This window comes from Nesoenas mayeri (assembly GCF_963082525.1).
Source record: "Nesoenas mayeri genome assembly, chromosome: 8".
In the NCBI taxonomy this organism is placed as follows: Eukaryota; Metazoa; Chordata; class Aves; order Columbiformes; family Columbidae; genus Nesoenas; species Nesoenas mayeri.
Window position 1 is genome coordinate 19708865 of NC_137554.1, and position 19107 is coordinate 19727971.

The 19107-nt window shown below is 43.9% G+C and overlaps 1 protein-coding gene across 1 annotated transcript in view; it reads left to right on the plus strand.

The window, feature by feature from the left end:
* Positions 1-295: 295 nt before the first annotated feature.
* NOTCH2 (notch receptor 2) overlaps positions 296-19107 on the plus strand; it is a gene marked incomplete at both ends in the record, with an annotated part of 83634 nt that continues 64822 nt past the window's right edge. Inside the window, 2 exons of the mRNA XM_080349262.1 lie at positions 296-377; positions 9426-9507. Coding sequence (XP_080205388.1) covers positions 296-377; positions 9426-9507 — 164 coding nt within the window. The remainder of the gene's footprint in view (positions 378-9425; positions 9508-19107) is intronic.

A 19107-nucleotide genomic window follows, 5' to 3' on the forward strand; every position in this document is an offset into this window, starting at 1 on the left:
CCCGCCCTGGCCTGTCCCCGCTGCCAGGCCCACGCCGCCGCGTCCCCGCCGCATCCCCACGGACCCTCCCGACCCCACCCCAGCCCCACCCCGCCCCGCGGTCCCTGGGCGGGCGCCCCCTGGCGGCGGTCGGTGGGCGCAGAGCGGGGCGTGGCGGGCGGCGTGGCGGAGGAAGCGGGGGCGGTGCATCTCGGCGTGTCCCTCCGCGCGGAGCGCCATAGGCGCCATCGGCGGCAGAGCAGATCCCTCCGCGTCTGGTCGCGCCGTGCCAGTGGCGGCGGGAGCGGCCGTGGCCATGGCCCGTGGAGCGGGGCCAGCGCTCGCCGCCCTCCTTGGCCTGGTGCTGGCCGTGCTCAGCCGCGCCGAGCCCGCGGCCGGTGAGTGACCGGGGTCGGCGAGGGGCTGTGGGGGTGCGCGGGCGCCTTCTCGCCGGGAGGCTGAGGGGCTGCGCGGAGCCGCCCCTGGCGCGGCGTCGCGGGGGGGAATCGAACCTTCGGCCGGCGTCACCCTCCTCCCTCGGACCGGCCGGGGAAGGGGACACGCGGGGAGCGGCGGCGCTGCGGGTCCCGCGGGGCGCTGCGGGAGGGCTGCCCTTCCCCGGGGGTTTACACTCACGGAAAGCTGAAATGGAAGTCGTCTTTTGCTGCAGTGATATATGTGCTATTGCAAAAATAGCTTGAGTGCTTCAGGGGTTGGTTTGTTTGTTTGTTTTTTAATTCATTTCAAAATGCGGGGGAAAAGTGGTTTGCCGCTTTCTGTTGCTTGAAATACCTATGCATCGTGTTCGTTATAGCCTCTTTGTTGAGGACATATCTACACACACGGAAAGAATTTCTGCGTATCCTCCTCCTTCAATTGTTAATCAGTTCAGGCGTCATGAAACCATGTGTGCACATCTGAGGAAACTGCTGGTTTTCGTCACTCTTGCATGTTGGCATTTGCAATATGTTTTACAGCTGCTCTGGAGAATGCGCTCCATGGCCTTAACTGTTGGGTTCTGATGGATTTCATGCCTTTCCCAGCAGCAGCCCTGCTCCTGGAGTAAAGCCTGTGCAGCCCTGTAGCATGTTAAAGCTATCAAGGACCAGCAGTCATTGATTACTTGTGTGACTTCTTGTTCTTCATTTTTTGCTCCCGAGAGGTCGAGTTGCTCTTCAGGTGACTTCTGAAGAGTGCGGCAATGGCAGAAGGTGGTAGTGGAAGTTGTTTAGTGTGTGACCAAGTGAGCTGCTGATAATTTCAGTGATTTTGTTCTTTGGTGTATGTTAGGCAATAGACTGTCTTAGTTTATTAGGAGTAGAAGCTGGTGTCTGTACAGTTTTGACCATTACTGCTGTCTTGGATAGGAGTTAATCAAGCTGTTCTGACTTTGAAACTGACCTTATTTGTTTCCTGAGAGAAATGTTGAGATTTTTTTGTTTGGGGTTTTTTTTATTTGTTCGATTTTTTCCAGTCACCATCTCTGAAATCTGACTTGCTTAGTTCTACTAATATGTCACAAGAAGACAATTGGAGTATATTATAAAAAATACTATTTCCTGACTGTGTTTTGGCCAGTTTTGCCCAAAAGCGGCTGGAAAAATAAAGGGGCTTTCAAGGGTAGGTTTCTTATAAATTGAGGACTTATTTCTGGAAATGGCTTACACAGTCCTGTAAGACGGCAAAATACAGTTTTTGCAAAGATTTAATGTCATGTCCACCTAGTTAAACTGTGCCTTTGTACCAGGAGCTTATCAGCTCATTGCTGGCCCTACCAGTTCCTTCTCCAGTGGGGCCCGAGAGAAGTACCTGCGGTGTCACTGGTTGTCACTTGCCTGGCTATGGATACCTAGCAGGCTGGCTGAGGTCCTCCCATGCCGCAGAGGTGTTTGGCACTGTGGGTGAGATCTCTTCCCAGTGCTAAATAAAGGCTGGTTCTCAGAGGTGGCAAATCTAAGCTGAAAATTATTCCTGTTGTTTAGGAGATATTGACCTGCATCTGGTTCTCGAGAGTGGGAGCTGTGGCTTGAATTAATGGGAAAGGGAAAGATGAAGTCACCGAAAGGGTATTTTCAGGTGCATATTCATCTGTCTTGATGCTGTTGTGCAAGAGAAGGCAGGTATCTGATGTCAGCCCTCTTGGTCAATAAATAGGAGGCTCCTGGATGCACTAAGTGCTATGGTTTGGACTGTTCGGCTCTGCCCCATCATGCAAGCCCAACGGTGTATTAGAGCAACTTGCTTTTCCAGTTGAGCCATTTTTTAGTTTTGCAAAAGGCTGCAGTTGAAGCTGCAGTAAGCTGGGGTGGGGCAGCAACACCTGCGCTTTGGGGAGGAGGCTGCCCTGAGAATTGCTGTGAACCATTCGCTCCTCTTCTCATCAGGCGAAAACAGGAATCCTCACTAATGAAAGCCACCCTAATTACCCTCTGTCATTGTTAACACTTGGGCTTTGCTAAGCCTGGATTCACCAGGTTGCTGTTGAGTATCAGCCCGTATTTCTAACAGGTTGTGAGACATTTTAATCTAGAGCAGTGCAGAGGTAGCGTGTTGATGCGGATTGCAGTTTGGGATCTTTAGTCTTGAAACAGTGAAACTTTTGAGACTTTAGGTAATGCCAATGATGCTGGTCTGCTCGATACAGATTTGCTTACAGAAGACAAAGTTTTACTTGATCTTTTAAAGGTGTTACTGTGTATCAAATTTGTTCTTATCAAAGATGCTGATTTAGACTTTCAAAAGGGAGTGTGATGAGAATCTGGCTAACTCACATCACTTCCTTCAGGGCATGACTTAGTCAGATTAGAAATACGTGAAGATCCTCTCGCTGACGTTCTCAGGACTGGAATCTCTGGGAAAAGAGGGCTCGCGACTCTGGTGGCATTTGGCATTTGAATCTCCTAAAATGGGTGGGTTGCTTTTTTTTTTTTTTTTGGGCAGCTTCCACAGCTACCTCCCTCTCTCCTCCCTCATTCTAGGTGTCTTGCTGCTGTTGCAGTACTTTGATATTTGTCCTCAGTGTGCTCTGGTCCTGGTCAGCTTCTCCCATTTCCAAAGCCGGTATCTGTGTTGTGAGAGGGGACGAGGGGTTGGGACTCAGGACAAGGGGCAGGTGGGAAATCCTAGAATCATAGAACCATTTTGGTTGGAAGAGACCCTCAGGATCATCGAGTCAAATCATAGCCTAACTCTGACACTAAACCATGTCACCAAGAACCTCATCTAAATGCCTTTTAAACACCTCCAACTGCTGAACAGCAAAGCCAAACAGGTACAATTTGTAACTTAAATGAAACTTTGTTACACCTGAAGTTTATACTTTTGGCTAATGAACGCAAAGCCAAGGAATGATACAGTGATTATTAACTCTCCTTGGGGACATCTTTGGGAAATGTCATCCATGTTGGGGGAAAAAAGAACTTCCCAAAACATCTGCGTTCAAATGTCCTTTTGTAGTTATAGTCTCTGTTTCTATAAATTCACCCTAAAATCATCTTGCCAACGTAAGGGCTGTTAGTGCCCATCTAGAAGAAACAGTGCTTATATCATCATAAACACAGTCATCTGAGAGGGGCAAAAATAATCGTTCTGTTTAGAAAATAGTCTGTTCCTAGGGCACATGTCCTTTTTTTAGACTGCTACGAGGATGAAAAAAGAGCTTTGTATCTCAAAATGATACATGCGTCCGCTGTTTGCTCCATGCAGTGAGTCTCCATCTCATTTTTCCGATGTTGCTCTGGACGGCTGTGGAAGTGCTGCACCGCGCAAGCATCAGGATAGCGTTTCTGCACAGGCAAAAAACGCTTAAGGTTCAAAATAATAAAGATTTAGTGCTGGAGAATGACGGAAGACTTTGGAGGAGAGGCGAGCATGGCTCCCGGCTGCCAGATTGCCATGGAAACACCAATACCTCCTCAGCTCTTTAATTGCCTTCTCTATGTTTTTTTGTTGAAAACTTTTTTCTTTTTTTCTTTTTTTCTTTTTTTTTTTTTTTAAACAATGCTTTATCTTGCTGTTCTGGATTTTTAGGCATTTTGGCTTTGTTTGAAAACTGAAAATAGGGGAAGGCAGGGAACAGGAGCTGTGCAAGGAAGTGGAGCATATGGTGACTGACAGACTTTCAAACTGAATTACAAGTTCATCCTAACTTCAGTATGTATTATAACTTGTAGTTCTTCACCAGGAACAGTGTCACATGGACTGTAGCTGCATCTAATTAGAAATAAGTCCTCCTGCAGGTTCTTAGGCCTAAGACCCTGAGAACAGAAAAACTTCAGCTCTATCTGTGAATTTGCACAATGGTTCCCAGCTCTGGTTTTGCCGGTTCCTGGATGTTTGGAGGAGAGATGATGTTCTGTGTGTCTGAGAGCTTGATGCACTCAGATTTGCTGTTTGCCCTCCTGAGTTCAAAAAAAACCTGATGAACTTCTAGAGCAAAATCTCTTCTTACTGGCTTGTTCTTCTAAAATCCGCTTAATTTTTTTATTTGTTTGTTTTGCAATTCTTTATATACTTTTCTCACAAAGTCTGGAGAAGCTAGAAGTGAAATCCAGTTTAGATATTGGGGCTTTCTCTCCCAAAAGGTACCAGACGCTGGCTGCGTGCCTTTACACTCCTCTGAGCTTTGCTCAGTGTCTCAGTTGATGAGTTTTGCGTTATCCAACTGATTTCAGGGTTTTGTGCATAAGAACACTGGATGGAGATCTCTTAATCTGATTAAGGCGTTTTTACTGGTGACTTCTATGCCTTACAGACAAGATTTGTCCTTAACTACCACCTTCTGTCTGTGATGTGCAAACTGTTCCGCTTGTTTAAATACCCAAAATGCTAATATTTTATACGATTTTTCTCTCTTCCCTCACTGTGGCTGCTGTGGGGTGGTCTGTTCTTAAGAAGAAAAGAAAGTTATTTTCATATTTTCAGCTAGCACTTATTTACTAGTTGGTTCTTCCTTGATACGTAATATCACTGTAATTGTGACCTATTGAGGTTTGTGAACAGTGTAATTAGTTACCACTCCTTTGTGTTTTTCCTCAAAAATTTGGTTGTCTTTGGGTATTTTATGGACAGAAAGAGGAGAGAGACCCAGGTGGCATCTTCCCAAGGAGAAAGCTGTATCACCAGCTCAGCCGTGTTCTCTCCCCTTATTTAAAGTAAAACCTTTGGTCAGAGCCTTCACCTTCTCAGATGCAGGAAAATCAACAACAGAGCTACAAAAAAACAGCTTTATAGCATATCTTCCTTACAAAATACCTTTTGGTACTTTGCATTTTTATTTCTGCTTGACTTTTTCTCAGCTTGTAGTTGAGGAGTGCATTTGCTTTGCTTTCCTTTTAGTATTTACAACAAAGCCCTTTCTGATGTTCTCTGATTATGGCTCTGTTCCCTATAACAGCCTTTGCTCCTAAAAGCTGAACTCCGACACAACTTTTGATCTTAATCCTTCACTATTTCTTTTAGTTTTCTACCTTGGAAAGTATCTGAATTTATAGTGGATACATAAAGTATAGAAACCAAATCATCTTGGCATCCTAAAGATCAAGGAGGCAGAAACACAATTTTTTTTTTCTTCCTGGACTCGCTTTAAATGTCTCTTTAGCCTAAACAATTAAACTTAGGTGAAATTGTACTCCAGTTTAGTGTGAGCTTTGGTGGATTCAGGTGCTGAGAATCACAGCACTTCCTACAGTGTTTCTGTGAGTGACACTTTCTGCTTGCGCTCATTTTACGGCATCAGCTACCTGTTTTTTCCCTATGGCCTTGGAAAATGGTCCTGGTAGGCTAGTTAAAATGTCAGGTTAGAATTTGTCTAAATGCAGATATGTGCAAGGGTTTGTATGTACTCCAGGCTGGACAGCATGGCTAATAACACCCATCTCAGGTGCACTTAGAGCTTTTGCCTGAGAAGCCTTTCAAACTTGGCTATGGTGCATGCTAGGAATTGAGCACTTCTTTCCCAAAGTGGTGTCCTGCCCACCTCACGAGAAGCCAGTCTTTTGATAATCGTAGGGTGTCTTCCAAATACTCCTGCAATGTGCCCAAAAGGACTGATTAAAGATTACGAGGTGGTTCAATACGTGAAAGAGCCATGGGACTTCCCCGCTGAGACCTGTGGGTGCACCGGGGCGAATCCTGCACAGGAGCACAAGGACTCGAAGCATCGCTGCTTGGTCTGGGCTAACCCAGCTTCTGATAGCCTGGGAGGTTTTGGCAAGCTAGAGCAAGTATAGAAAACCGACAAATAAATTCAGCAGTGCTGTTAAGCATGGAAGAAAGCTGTCGAAAGCAGCCTGTTAGACTCAAAGCCTTGACAGCAGGCTGGTGCTATCTATATCTGGCTTCTAGAAAAGTGGCTTTATCTTTTTCAAGACAAGGCTGTCTTCTCTCACGCTGTACACAACAAAGTATTTCCAGTTAACGTGATGGATGTAGCAGAACGTACTTATTCTGCTGGCTGAGGCAGAGGGTGAAGTTTCTGGTACTGTTAACTCTTGAGCGCAGCATGGTAGAGGAGCAGAAAAGTAGCTTTTGAAGTAAGTCACGGTGAAATACCTTGGTTTTTGCATGCATTGTGAAATTGGTAAAGATATCGTGAAATACAGGAAAACAGTGCTTTGTGCACAGAAATGCTAATTTTACTGTGAGAACTGTAGTCCTCAATTTCCCTTGTAATTTCTTTTTAAAGAGAAGTGGTTGTGTTACTTTTTACTCATTTTAATATAGAATATGGTTACATTTGCATTTACTTCAACTTTAGTTGCATTTCAATGTATTTATATTAGCCTATTTTAGTCTGAAGCTGAAAAAGTACCAGAGTCATTTTGCTTTTATTTTCTTAGCTTTTTCTACTTCAAGCTTACTATATACAAAATACATATTTAGCTGCCTGTGTTTCCCTATTCACTATGTGTATCTGTTAAAGAATTCTAAGGACTAGTGGTAGTTTAATGACCTGCTAAACAGCAGCTCAAGGCAGAAATAATTTGTCAAAAACCGGCAGAAAATTAATAATTACTTTGCTAAAGCTGCTCTGCTGTGTCTGCATTTGGCCTAGCAAGCTAAACGGGAGTCACTGATTCGGATCCTTGCTGTGACCCTGAAAGCCGTCACCCTCTGGTTCCCCTCTGTGCGGAGGTGCCGGGAGGTGGTTTTGGCCAAGTGCTGGTTAAGCTTTTACTTATGTGGGTTACAAAATCAACTGGCTGCTCTGTTCTCACTGGGGACGCGAGTACTCGAAGAGATTACAAAATTGCGTTTGAAAGCATGTGCACAAAAGAAGTAATCCGCTGAGTATTTGCTTCACTGGCTTGATTGGTGTGAAAAGAATGAAAACTCAAGGTAGTGAGATGAGAATACAGAGTCTGCTTCCCCTCCTGGTTCTCTGAAATGTGGTGAGGCTCATTTCAACCTCCCTCCATTTCCCTGGCGTAGTAGGGGTGGTAAGAGGAGTCTGAAGAACAACAGGTCCTTTTGCAGTTTCTCTTGAGCACAGCGTAACTGAACGATGCTAACTGGGGCTAATCTTTGCCATGAAAACAAGCTGCGGTGGTGTTAGACAGAAGCAGATGAAGTTTGGAGCTGAAGCCTTGTGGACGTTGCCGTTAAATGGGATAAAAATTGTCAGACAGGTGCAAATCAGTGTAAGTGGTTTTGGCCGCTGTGGGGGGGAATGCCATGCGAAATCCGTGTTAATATTTCTGTTGCTTAGTAACCCTGACCTCAGGGGTTATCTGAAAGGGGCTCAGAGTGGAATTTTGTTTCCTGAGAGCTCTGCACAAGCAGCAACATCCAAGTGCCCCTTTTTCAGAAATAAAGTTAACAGAAACAGCATACTCATACTTTGGGAAATACTGATAATTTTCCTGGGCAACTGGGTTCAATTTAACTGTATTCTCTATAGGGATTGCAAGTGTGAAATGCCCCTGTCGTACCTCATAGTGCATGTGACCCGTCTATGTGCTCCAGGGTTATTGAGAAATAACACTTGAAGCCCTGGGTAGCAGTAACTGGAGCCTGTTCCAAGTCATCTTAATTGCTGGACTGAATTTGGGCTGGTTACAGGGGTTGCTTAGTGGGACTGATACATTAACTCTTCTGTTTCTGAGCCCCGTGCCTTAGTCACCAACATACAGACTTTGATAGGGGTTTGGACCAGTTTTCCCTTGCTGAATTTGTATTGAAAATTTAACATCTGTTGAGGAAAGGAAAACCATCCTTAAAGGAAAAAAAAGGCAACCTGCCCTATAGCAGCTGGTACACAAGCAGGCAGTTTAGGTTGTTGGATGTTATTGATGCCGCCAGGTGCCTCAGCTAAGAGCGGTTAAGTGCTTCCCAAATGCAGCGAGGTTGTTGAAATAGGGTATGTAAAGGGACCGAACTGTGTGTGTTTGGGGGCCAGGAGACAGAACTGGAGGCTGGGAAGAGCTTGTGACTTCTCGGTATGTGGGCAAGCTTAGGATGAGTTCTGGATCTGAGAGCTTCATCCACTGATTTGGTGTTAATCAAATGGCTGGCTGTGCTCTAGGTGGGCTGGCTCAGTTTTTGTGGTTCTAGAGCGCCTTCTGGTTCTGCAGGGTTTCCATAGTTCTTGCTCTTCTGGTCACTTCAGAAATAGCCGTGATGTGTGGCTTCAGCTCCCTGGGAAGAGATGAGCACTTGCTAGGGCTGGAGCTGATGTGTTGCTGTCAGCAGAACAGGCCTCGCTAGAGCTTTCGGTAGACTTGGATAAAAATTGTATCACCCTGAACTGTATCATACCTACTGCTTTTTTTTTAAAAATGTAATATGGAAAATGACAAGTATCTCCTCCTTAGAAATACTGAAGTCTTTGCTGAAAGTCCTTAAGGTCTCTGGTGTTCTCACTTGCTCCCAAATGCAATCCTGACTGAAATCAGAGTGCCAAAATACTAATGATGTTGCAGCAAATTCTGTATTGCTTGAAACGGGCAGCAGGTGAGCTTAGCAGGGACAGGTGCCCCTATTTCAGTGCAAAGTGATCCTAGAGACAGGAGAAAAGAAGGAAATAATTTGAGACAAAAGAATGCAAAAGAAGGCTTGGGAGCAGTTGTCTCTCATTTCAGAGGATTTCAGTCCAGAATTTTGATCAGAAAGCAGTAATTGGTGACACTTAACCCAAAATACACAAGTGCTGACACGAATATCTTTGTAGCTTGCTGAAATTACTGCATGCTTTGCTTTGAAAATCCACCTAAAAGAAATTCTGGAAACATTTAGTTGCCTGATGAAAAAAATCTGTATTTGACTCTTTTTTCAGTCTGGCTCTTTTGACGCTGCCAGAGATGAACTTAAACTATGTGATAGTGTCTTTGTTTTTGTTCCAGTCATATAAAATTTTCAAAGATTTTATTTTCATTCCCCAAAATATGCTAATGAAGCTTTGACTTGACATGTATGGCTGCTGATTTGACTGTTTCTTTTCCTTCCAGCTTTGCAGTGTATGGATGATTCCAAGCCATGTGTTAATGAGGGAAAGTGCATTCCGTATCAAAATGGTACAGGATACTGCAAGTAAGTGGGTTTAAATTCTAATCAATTTAATTACTGGTCTTCTTTCATTCAGGGCCTTAGCCAGGAAGGAAATGTGAATTGTTAAGATTTTCTTATCACGTGCATTCAGCATAACGTTTTTAGCACAGTTGGTGCTTCTTGATAATGCCCTAGTTTTTATGTGCTAACTTTTTATAATGTAAGAAATCTGGAATTTTTGCTCAGATTTTTGGGTTCAGATCATGTCAGTTTGATTTCTTTGCATGAGGTTAGGAGGAGAGGCCAAAGTGATCCTAATGTTGAACTGTGTACATTGTTTCCAGGCCCACAAGTAAAGTTGGAACTAGCTCTCCATCTTATAGCTTACCTTACTTTATGGAGCTTCAGCCCCAATTTGGTTATTTTTGAGGTTTTTCAGAACTACTCTGCACTCTGGAGTGTGTCAGTTTCCTTCTACAGGCTGCAGAGCAAGTGATATGTGGGAGTTGCAAAAACAAACTAACAAATAAACCCCAAACAAACACCCACACTTGTCTTTATTGTGTAATTGATTTTGGTAAATGTTGACACCCATCTTCAACGGTGCCTCCACTTTCCTACTGCAGGGAAAGCTGATCAGCAGGAGCTTTGGTGGAGTGTGTGGTGTCTGGAGAATGATATCACATCGATTTAAATGCAGTTCATCTTTCAAACTGCAGTATTTAGAATTTTTTTTCTTTAAATGTAGTGATATTTTGCCAAAAGATAAATCTTCCTTGTTTGGCAGGGTCATTTTACTATGTCTGCAGTAAATAGCTTATTTTCTAAACCATGTTTAATTCATCAGTGCAAGCTGTGCCATTTTCTAGTATGCTAAATCCTTTTTAATGCCAGCATTCTTTAAACATTAGTGAAATTTGTCTCATTGATTTAGCTTGTCTAACACACAGCTCTGTTCTTCGCCCTTTCTTCACATCCGTCTTCCCTAGCCACAACCTTTAGTTCTTTCTATTAATGTGGTACATAAAACTCGTTGTACTTAAATTGCACCTGTGGCACATGAAGGGGAAATAATAAACTAATTTGAGGTTCTTCTCAGTTTCAAATCAATACCTGATATGCAGAAAGGTCATAGAAAGGCAAATATGTAACCTGTTATTTTTTTTTCCCACATTTTTAGCTATTACTGCTTCTTCTTCCTAGTCTTTTCCTTTCCGTGGCTTTATATTGCTGTCAACAGAAACAAGCTGCCCTTCTGAGAAGGAAATTGGAACTTTTCCTGCTTTTTCGCCTGCATTTAATACTGAAACAAGAAATTGTGTGACATTATTAGGTCTTCTCTGACAGATGCTTAAGAATGCTAGTCTGGAGTCAAACTGTGTGGGTCATGGTGAAGGTCATAAACAAGACCGGTATTGATGTTGGTGCTGCTTTTACCTTCCTAAGGACATTTTCTCTAACTTGCATGTTCCTCTTAACTGTGTCTTAGACTAAAAAAAGGTTAATCTGATTAACTTCCGTTCAGTATTTGTAGTGCAGTCCAGATCTTAACACATTTACCTTATCACAGTGGCAGCTTTGACCACTGTTTTTTTCTTTTTTTAGTGCACAGAGTTATTTATAATTCTAGTGCTGCTGCCTTTTTGTGCAAACTCTTCTTGCAGGTTTTAAGCCAGCCCGTCCTTCAAGCAACAGCTCAGTCTCTTTGCAGGTGCCAGAGTAATTGGAAAAGCTACTAGAGGCCTGCAAACAGTTATTAGTATGTGTCTGTTTTCTAGTTCTGGCTCAAGAACTCTTTATTTCAGAAAGGAAGGAAAAAATAGAAGCAGCCCCAAAACTCAGTTGTGGAGACTCTACCTTTAGCAGGCTGATTCTTAGCATCCTGTTTTGGTTTTAACCTTCTTTTTTTTCTTTCCTGCACTATGAGGAACTCTCAGTAGGGGAACTTTCTGTCTGGTGTAGTAACCTAAATGACTTTCTGAATTTTTGATGGCTTTAAGAGTAGAAATGTTTTGTTCAGAAAACAGAACTTTTTCCTGAAGCATGTGGCTTGACTTCTGGCTCTGCAGGATCACTCACTGATTAGCTTAATCTCCACCCCTTCCACTTTTTTCAAGTTTTCTGCAGTACTTCCTCTGCTGAGCAATAAGCTTTTATAACAGGCTCTCTTCCTCTTTCTCTACCTCCTCTTGGCCAAGTTGTTTGTTCTAGTGTGTGGTCAGTCCGTCTAGTTAATCTTGCTGTTTGTAAGAAACAAGCAAACAGCTGAGGGGGAACCTGCATCAGAGATAATCATATGTGAGGGATCAGACATGAGTTATGTGAGCACCGATAAGCAAAACATCTAGTTTAGTTATTTGACAAAGCAGCAAGTGACAACTTAGTGCTGAAACAGCTTTCTTTGTCAGAAAATCCTGTAGTGTCTACTCTATCAAAACAGAAAGCTAGTTTTCTGTGAAGAAGCCTTTATTCTGGTGCATCTGGCTTCTGTTATGGGAACAGCCATTGTGACCCTTGTAAGGAAATGAGAGTCGGATCTTTATCAGATCGCTCTTGCGAGCACCCTCTGAGTAGCTCCCTTTCCCTGGTGATGCTGCTGGCCCATGGCTGTCATTCTGCGGCACTGTTTGATAGAATTGCTGGCACCCTTTGACCTTGATTTTATATTTAGAAAGTTACACATTGCAGTGTTTGCATCTTCTAAGCTCAGAATTTTTGTTTGGAACATCTTTCTACACCCTTTCAGTGTTGGGCATGGTGAGGATGCAGACCTTAGTCCAAGGAATATGGGCATATCTGCAGTAGCAGTATGAAAGGAACTGTCGTTCCAAGCTTGCTGGGTCCCCTTTTGACAAAAGGTAGTTTCAGTTTGGTGTTGGCTTTGTCGTACTGCGGTGGGATGGTTTTTTGTTATTGTGGGTTTCCCCTCACCTTCCTCCCAAAGCATAGAATCATAGAATAGTTTGAGTTAGAAGGACCTTTTAAAGGTCATCTAGTCCAGTCTCCTGCAATGAGCAGGGACATGGTCAACTACATCAGGTTGTTCATTGAAGGCTGGGCTGGACAGGGCTCTGTTCCCAGGGGTGAGGCATCTCCCACCTCTCTGGGCAGCCTGTGCCAGTGTTCCACAACTCTCATGGTAAAAAAAATAAAATCAAGAAACAATCAACCAACCAAAAACACACCCCCAAAAATACCCAAAGCCACCACAACAAACCACAACCAAAACACTTTTTTCCTAATTTCTAGCCTGACTCTCCCCTTTCTAGGCAGTCTTTTGTACATTGAGCATGAAGGAGCCCTCTTGCATACCCTCATATCCAGCTGAGAAGCAGGATAACAGTTGCTTGTTGCTTAATGGTAATCGTGATCATCGCAGGAAAACCCTTTCTCATCTCCCTGCTGCTAAATGACTAAGAAAGTAGTAGTAGGAAGAGTCTAAGGGGTAATACTGCCAACCAGCACTATTTCTGCAGCTGCAGGCAGGCTGGGAAGGTGTGGGTACAGGGCGTGGTTCCAAGGACAAGCAGAGCAGAGATTTTTTGGCAGTGCTGCCCGGTGTTTTCTGAGCGTGAGAGCCTGCTCTGCTGCAGGTGGATGCAGGACCAGGCAGTCCCGCTGCGCTTGGAGTGGGGCAGCGCCCTGAAGCTGAGAGTGTCTTAACCGGGTTCCCTGTGTTTGGCAGCTGTGGCCTCTCCCAGCTGCTGTCCCCTGTGCCCCAGTGACGGGGAGCAGGAGCAAGGCTGTGCCAGGGAGAGAAGCAGGACGGAGTTCGGGGTTGGGATGCTCCAAGGTTTAGGGAAGAGAAAAGGCTTTGCTGCTTCTCGTGCTTTGTAGGTTTTTGAGATTGGATTTTTTTGACCTTAGGGCTGTTGTACGTTGCATGCCTAGAAGGGATATTGATACCGCTGTATGAACCAAAGTACTGCTTTAACTCTAGTGTTTTTTGTCGGGTCCTGATGATAAAAAAGTGCAGTCACATCCATGGCTTGTTTGCTGTGCCTGGTCAAAAGTGGAGGCTGCTGAAGCTGGCTAATTCCTAAAGGAGTCTCCTTTAGCACATCCTTTTCATGCCCACAGCTCTTAGGATCTGTGCAGCTCTGTGTGCTTCTGTGCCTCTTCAGTAAGTGGCATTATTCTCACTGTGTGCAGAAGTTTGTGCACACTTTTACATTGCATGATACAGTTTTTACTTCTTATTTGTAGGGTGGCAATAGGAGGACCTCAAAGCATGCTGAACTCCAAGTGCCAGCAGCCAGGCAGTAAAGGGGTTCGAATCCAGTTCTAACGCTCAGCGACTCCAGTCCCCTTGCCAGGTGTTTGATCTATCTTTCTTTCCAGCTGGATATTCATAAATGAGTTTTAACTCTGACTTAAGAGGATTTCTGAGGCTGAAGGCAAGGTCTTAGACTGCAGAACTGCGCTCAAGACTGGAGCAGATATCTTCTCAGGATGTCTCAAGAGACTAATCACTCCTAGACCAGTGAATGGGGAATACCCATAGAGACGTTGTAGCAGGATGAGGTCGGAGAGTTTTCCAGAAAAGGCTAAATGCAAAAGTTGAGAAGTTGTTCCTTTCTGAGAATGGACTGCCCTTTCCCATTTCCTTCTGTCTTCTTTCAGAAGTTGAAGAAGACCCTTGAGACCAGGGCAGAGGAAAAAGGGGACAGTACACACACTTTTAGCCTCAGGCTGGGAACGGAGTAGTCATTTGAGTCACTCAAGCAGACTTTTCTGTTGTAGTTTACCTATGCAGACCGAAAGCTGTTCAGAGCTCTGATGGTCAGAAAATGCTGAACTAAACCTTGCCCATTCAGACTTTGGTTGCTGTTACTCCTTGGTGTAGAGCAGAGTAGTACTCTGTAGACTAGAAGCAAGAGTTGTGTACTGCTTTAAATGCCGAGCAGAGAGGCAGTCCCATCCCATAGTTTGCATTCAAAGTATGACGCATAAATGGGAGCCTTGAGACATGGGAAGGAGCGTTTCTAAAGCTAACCAGAGAATCCTGTTCTCCCTCCTGAGAGGAGGTGTAGGTGTGGGAGTCAGAACTCGGGAGCCAGAGGCAAGTCTGGTTAAAATCTGTAGTAAAACAGCCGAGACCCTTCTCACGTTAGTCATTGGACTGCATTTCTTTTTTCCCTTCACCCTCCCTCTGTGGAAGCATCTTCCAATGGAAGTGAAGGGAGTGTTGGGTTGAGAGGGGGAGAAGCAAGACTAGGAGGAAATTCTTCCCTGTGTGCTCTAAATTAAAACCATCTGCTTCCTTCTGTGCATCTCCAGATGATATCACTGGGCCTGAATAGGAAACTCCCATGAAAATCAAACATCTGGAAGACTGGTTAAAACAGTCTATAAGGTGCATTTGAAGAGACTGACCTATGAATGTGCCTGAGCAAATATAGTATGGCAGATGAGGAGGTTTTTCCAATGTGCCACACATATTTTCCGAAAGTCTTTTGAAAGCAAAAATATTGGGAGGTAATTTCAATGTAGTGTTGTGGCAGAAGAGCCAAAAATGCAGCTTTCTTGAGTCTTCTGCTTTCATTTTGTAGGATTAGGTTATTGGAGGGAGTGCAGCTCTGTGGAGTTATGAATACTTCAGATTTGGATAAATACCTTCATTTTGTTTTTACGTCCCTTGTTGAGCTCCATGAGAGCCTGAGCTGAGGCAAATGAAGGCTGGAGCTGAAAAGCAGCAGAAAAAAAAATGGGCTGAGCTCTGACTAAAGTATTTGTGCTGGAAAGTAGCCCAGAGAGAGTAAAGGAGAAGCTTTAATTAGAAGCAGCTGCATAGCTGATGCAGCCCACAGGACATTTTCCCATTTCAAACCCTCTAGCTTTCAGAAATCATGATTTGAATTAAGTTGTATGTGAAATTTGTTCATAAAAGATTAAATTCCTGTTGAAGTACGTTAAGCGACCTCATGTGCTTCCAGAAAGTGCCAGAACAAACTTCATCTTTCTGTTGCTGAGAATTAGATGGAAAACTGTGGAGAAACAGTGGCTTTTATTTGGGAAAGATTTGGTTTCCTGTTCGGAGCATGTCATTTGGAGCTAACACAAGCTGCTACAATTTTAAGCTGCTCTGTAGAAAAGTGGCTTTTTTGTTGTTGTTGTTGTTGTTCTTCCGAAGAGAACTTGAAAGACTAGGTTGGGATGAGAGCAGGGCAGGGGTGGTGGGAAGCTGGAGTTGCTGTTGAGGATAATCATATCCTTTAAAGAAGTCTGGACTCAGACCCTGCTTTTTCAGTGTTTGCCTCTATTTTTAGAGGAACGATGTGGTGCCCAACATGAATCAGGGGCAAATATTTGCCATTTTGTCTACACCAACACTTAGAACTAAATTATCAGTATTTGTGCCTAGAAATGTTGATGACAGGAGACTTGGCTGAAAATCTGGACTGTAGGTTTTTTGTTCTTTAACATGCAAAAAAACTATTGCACTGAGTTGCTGGAGGGGGAACTTGCATAACTATGTGACCAAGCGCTTCTCCAGGAGGACGAAATGGTGGGTACAAGGGCCACGTATACCTGACCTACTGACTTTCCACAGGCAGGCACGTTCCCTCTGGCATGTTCTGTAAGGCTTTGTCCTTCCAAATATAAAGAGCTGAAGTTAAAAGAGCTTTTGCTGTTCCCTGCTGGAGTGTTCCCCCATGTTTTTCTGATTAGCCTCAGAAGATACTGGAACAAGCCTGGTCTTGGAGTGCTCTTCAACTTTGTACCAGAACATTTGTGTACAAAATGCTGGGCTGTTTGTGGGTGATGGTTGTGTGTGTCATCTTAGAGCACAGGTCTCAGCTTTCCTTTTAAATCATACCAGCAATATTCTTAATCAGTGTTTAAATTCCCTGCTACCTGGGAGCAACAGATAAATCCACCTTCTACTATCCCCAAGTGTTGGGGAGGTGGGAGAGAAGGTGTTATTCTCGTGTTTTATTTGCTTGTGGACAAAACATGAGGTGTTCCTCTGGACTTTCTAGTTTGTTTTACGGCCTTTCAATGAAAAAAGCTCTTTAGTGTTTTGGTTTATTTTCTGTTTGTTGGAGGGCCTCTTGTTTGCCTGATGAGATGTCTAGGTGGGGTTTTGTGAAGCTGTGGTTTGTTTTGTTGCTCTTTAATCATAAAGTGGACAATAAGTGCATGGCCTGTGCCTGCTGCTGTTAGTCTGAGGAGCTTGGTGTCTCCTGATGCTGAAGATGGCTGAGCAGCCAAACCCCAAACTGCTGGCGATGGTGAAACCAGAAGAAATCCCTATAACGAAATCTTGTAAGCCTTCTGGGACTGAAGTTTAATTTGACTTTACGCATTTATCAGCTGCACATAGGTGTCCAGAAACATGATTTAATTGTAGTTGCCCAGATGGTCTCTGCTCAGAGCTCGCCAGGGCATCGTGTGCAGGCTTGAATGCTGTGGGAGTCGAGCCGTCCTCCAGCTGCTGGCACAGTCAGCCTCGCTGGGTGCCAGATTTCTATGTGATCCAACTCCTACAAAGCCCTGCTGTAGCTCGCTGGCGTTCGGACCGATTTCCAGCCTGTATCGAGGAAGGATTTGGGATATTAAAGGAAGCCCATAGAGCTACTGTGGTTCAGGCCCTGCAAACCTGAAGGTTGCTTCTCGTGTGATGTGGCAGCAGCTCACGCTGGCCAGGAGCCTTCAGCTCTTGTCCTGAGGATGGCACAAGAAGCAGGGGATATTCTGCACATGCTATTGGCCCAGGGTTTGCTTTCTGCAACTTTATTAATCCTGCCTTGCCCTGCAAAAACTCTTCTTTCATGTCTGTTCTTGGGTATGAAGTTGAAAGTATTAAGGTATGGTGAAAGGAGCCTAATTTGGGTGTGGGGAATGGTAAATTATGATTATGCGCATCTATTATGTGACTTCCCTGCTTTAGACGTATGTCTAAAGCTAGTTAATAAATTTTAACATGAGAAAAAACAGTTGTGGTCATCTAGTAATGACCCCTTGCGTAACTTGCATAATAACCTCTCAGAATAGCTGTGTTTGAACTAGTGTGCGTACTCTTTCTGAAACAGCCAGTCCTGGTGTTCTTTTAAACAAGCATGAATGATGGAGAAATTCCACTGCAACTTTAAGTGCGTTGTTCCAGTTGTTTTTTCTGCTGCTGAGAGACTGTGTGTCAGTCTGTGTTTGAAGATAAAGATACTGCCCTTTTTCTAATTTGAATTTATCTAGCTTGAACTTTTAACTACTCAGTTCTGTTATCCCTGTACCTTCTGGATAGGGAATTATTGTTAAATCTGGGTTTCTTTGTGGGTACTTAGAGATTTTGTCTCCTTCCCTTTTCCCTTTGATAAACAGACTGAGCCCCCTGAGCTTTCCATTGTGTCAAGAATTCTTGATCAATCATTACCATTGGCTTCTTTGAATTAATTCCAGCTCTTCCTTCTAAAAGAGCAGACGCTAGAACTGATGTAAGCTTTTGCCATGCAAACATCACGCGTGGCATAATCACATTTACTCTTACTTGATATTTTCTATTTGTACATCTAAAGTATTCCTGGCCAAACTGTCAGGCTGGGAATTCACGTTCATCTGACTGTTGGGAAGCCCCAGAGCAAATTTGTCTTTCCCAGATCAGTCTCCTGGCTTGGGAAAGATGCTGGATGTGTTTAGTTTCTAGATGTATGACTTTGCAGTACTGAACTGCACTTTGTGTGCTGATTGCCTTGTTAAGGAGCTCGTGTTACTGCTCTGTACCGAGAACTTTTCTTCTCTTACCTATATGTTGGACCAGCATTAATGTTTTCCCATTGATACAAGTGTTGAATAACATAGGAACAAAGGCAGATCCCTTTTGTATTCCATTGAAAACACAACTTCATGACTTGGATTTTGAACTGAATGTTGAGGTCTGTCCACTAGGGGTGGTTTGTGTGGGATTGAACGTTTTGTTGGTTTGTTGGTTTACATTTTTTTTTTTCTTCAATCCACCATACACTTTTAAGTGCATAAGGAAAAGGCAGTTTCTTTACTGTTACACAAAGTCACTAGTTATCCCTCAGACAAAATATATTTCTTGCAGTTGAAATCTCTTCCCTTTGGATGTAACTCATGGATTTAATAATTGCACTTACCCTGCTCTGGAACAAACTGTATCTAATGTTCACTTCTGAATTTTCTGCAGTGAAATACATGTGTTCTCAGGCTGTGTGTGTCTTGGGCCATTTACCAGTTAAAGCATGCAGCTGTGCATTGTAGGAAAAAAGCTGCAAACGGACAGCCCCATTCTGTATGTTAGGTGTTACTTTTATCCAGCCATATACCCTTGCAGCTTTCTGTTAGCCAAAAGAAGCAAATGGAACTGTGGGTGACACAAAGGTGGGGTTTGCAGGCTTGCTTGCCATGGTATTGCTGGAAGTTAAATGGAAAATTTGTAGTACAAAGGCCAGCTGAAAGATGGATTACAGCTGACAAGTTTAGTCAGACTATATTGACATAAGTTTGGGTTAGAGAGAAATAACTGCAATTATTCTGCGATCGCAGACCTTTGTATAAAATATTACCCTAGCTGTAGATAGTGTGTGTGTACTCGCTTTTCTGTGGGAGACAGAGGCACTGTGACCTTGTCGTTAGCGCACTAGCCAGGGCGTGGGAGACCCGGCTCCAGCGCTCGCCTTG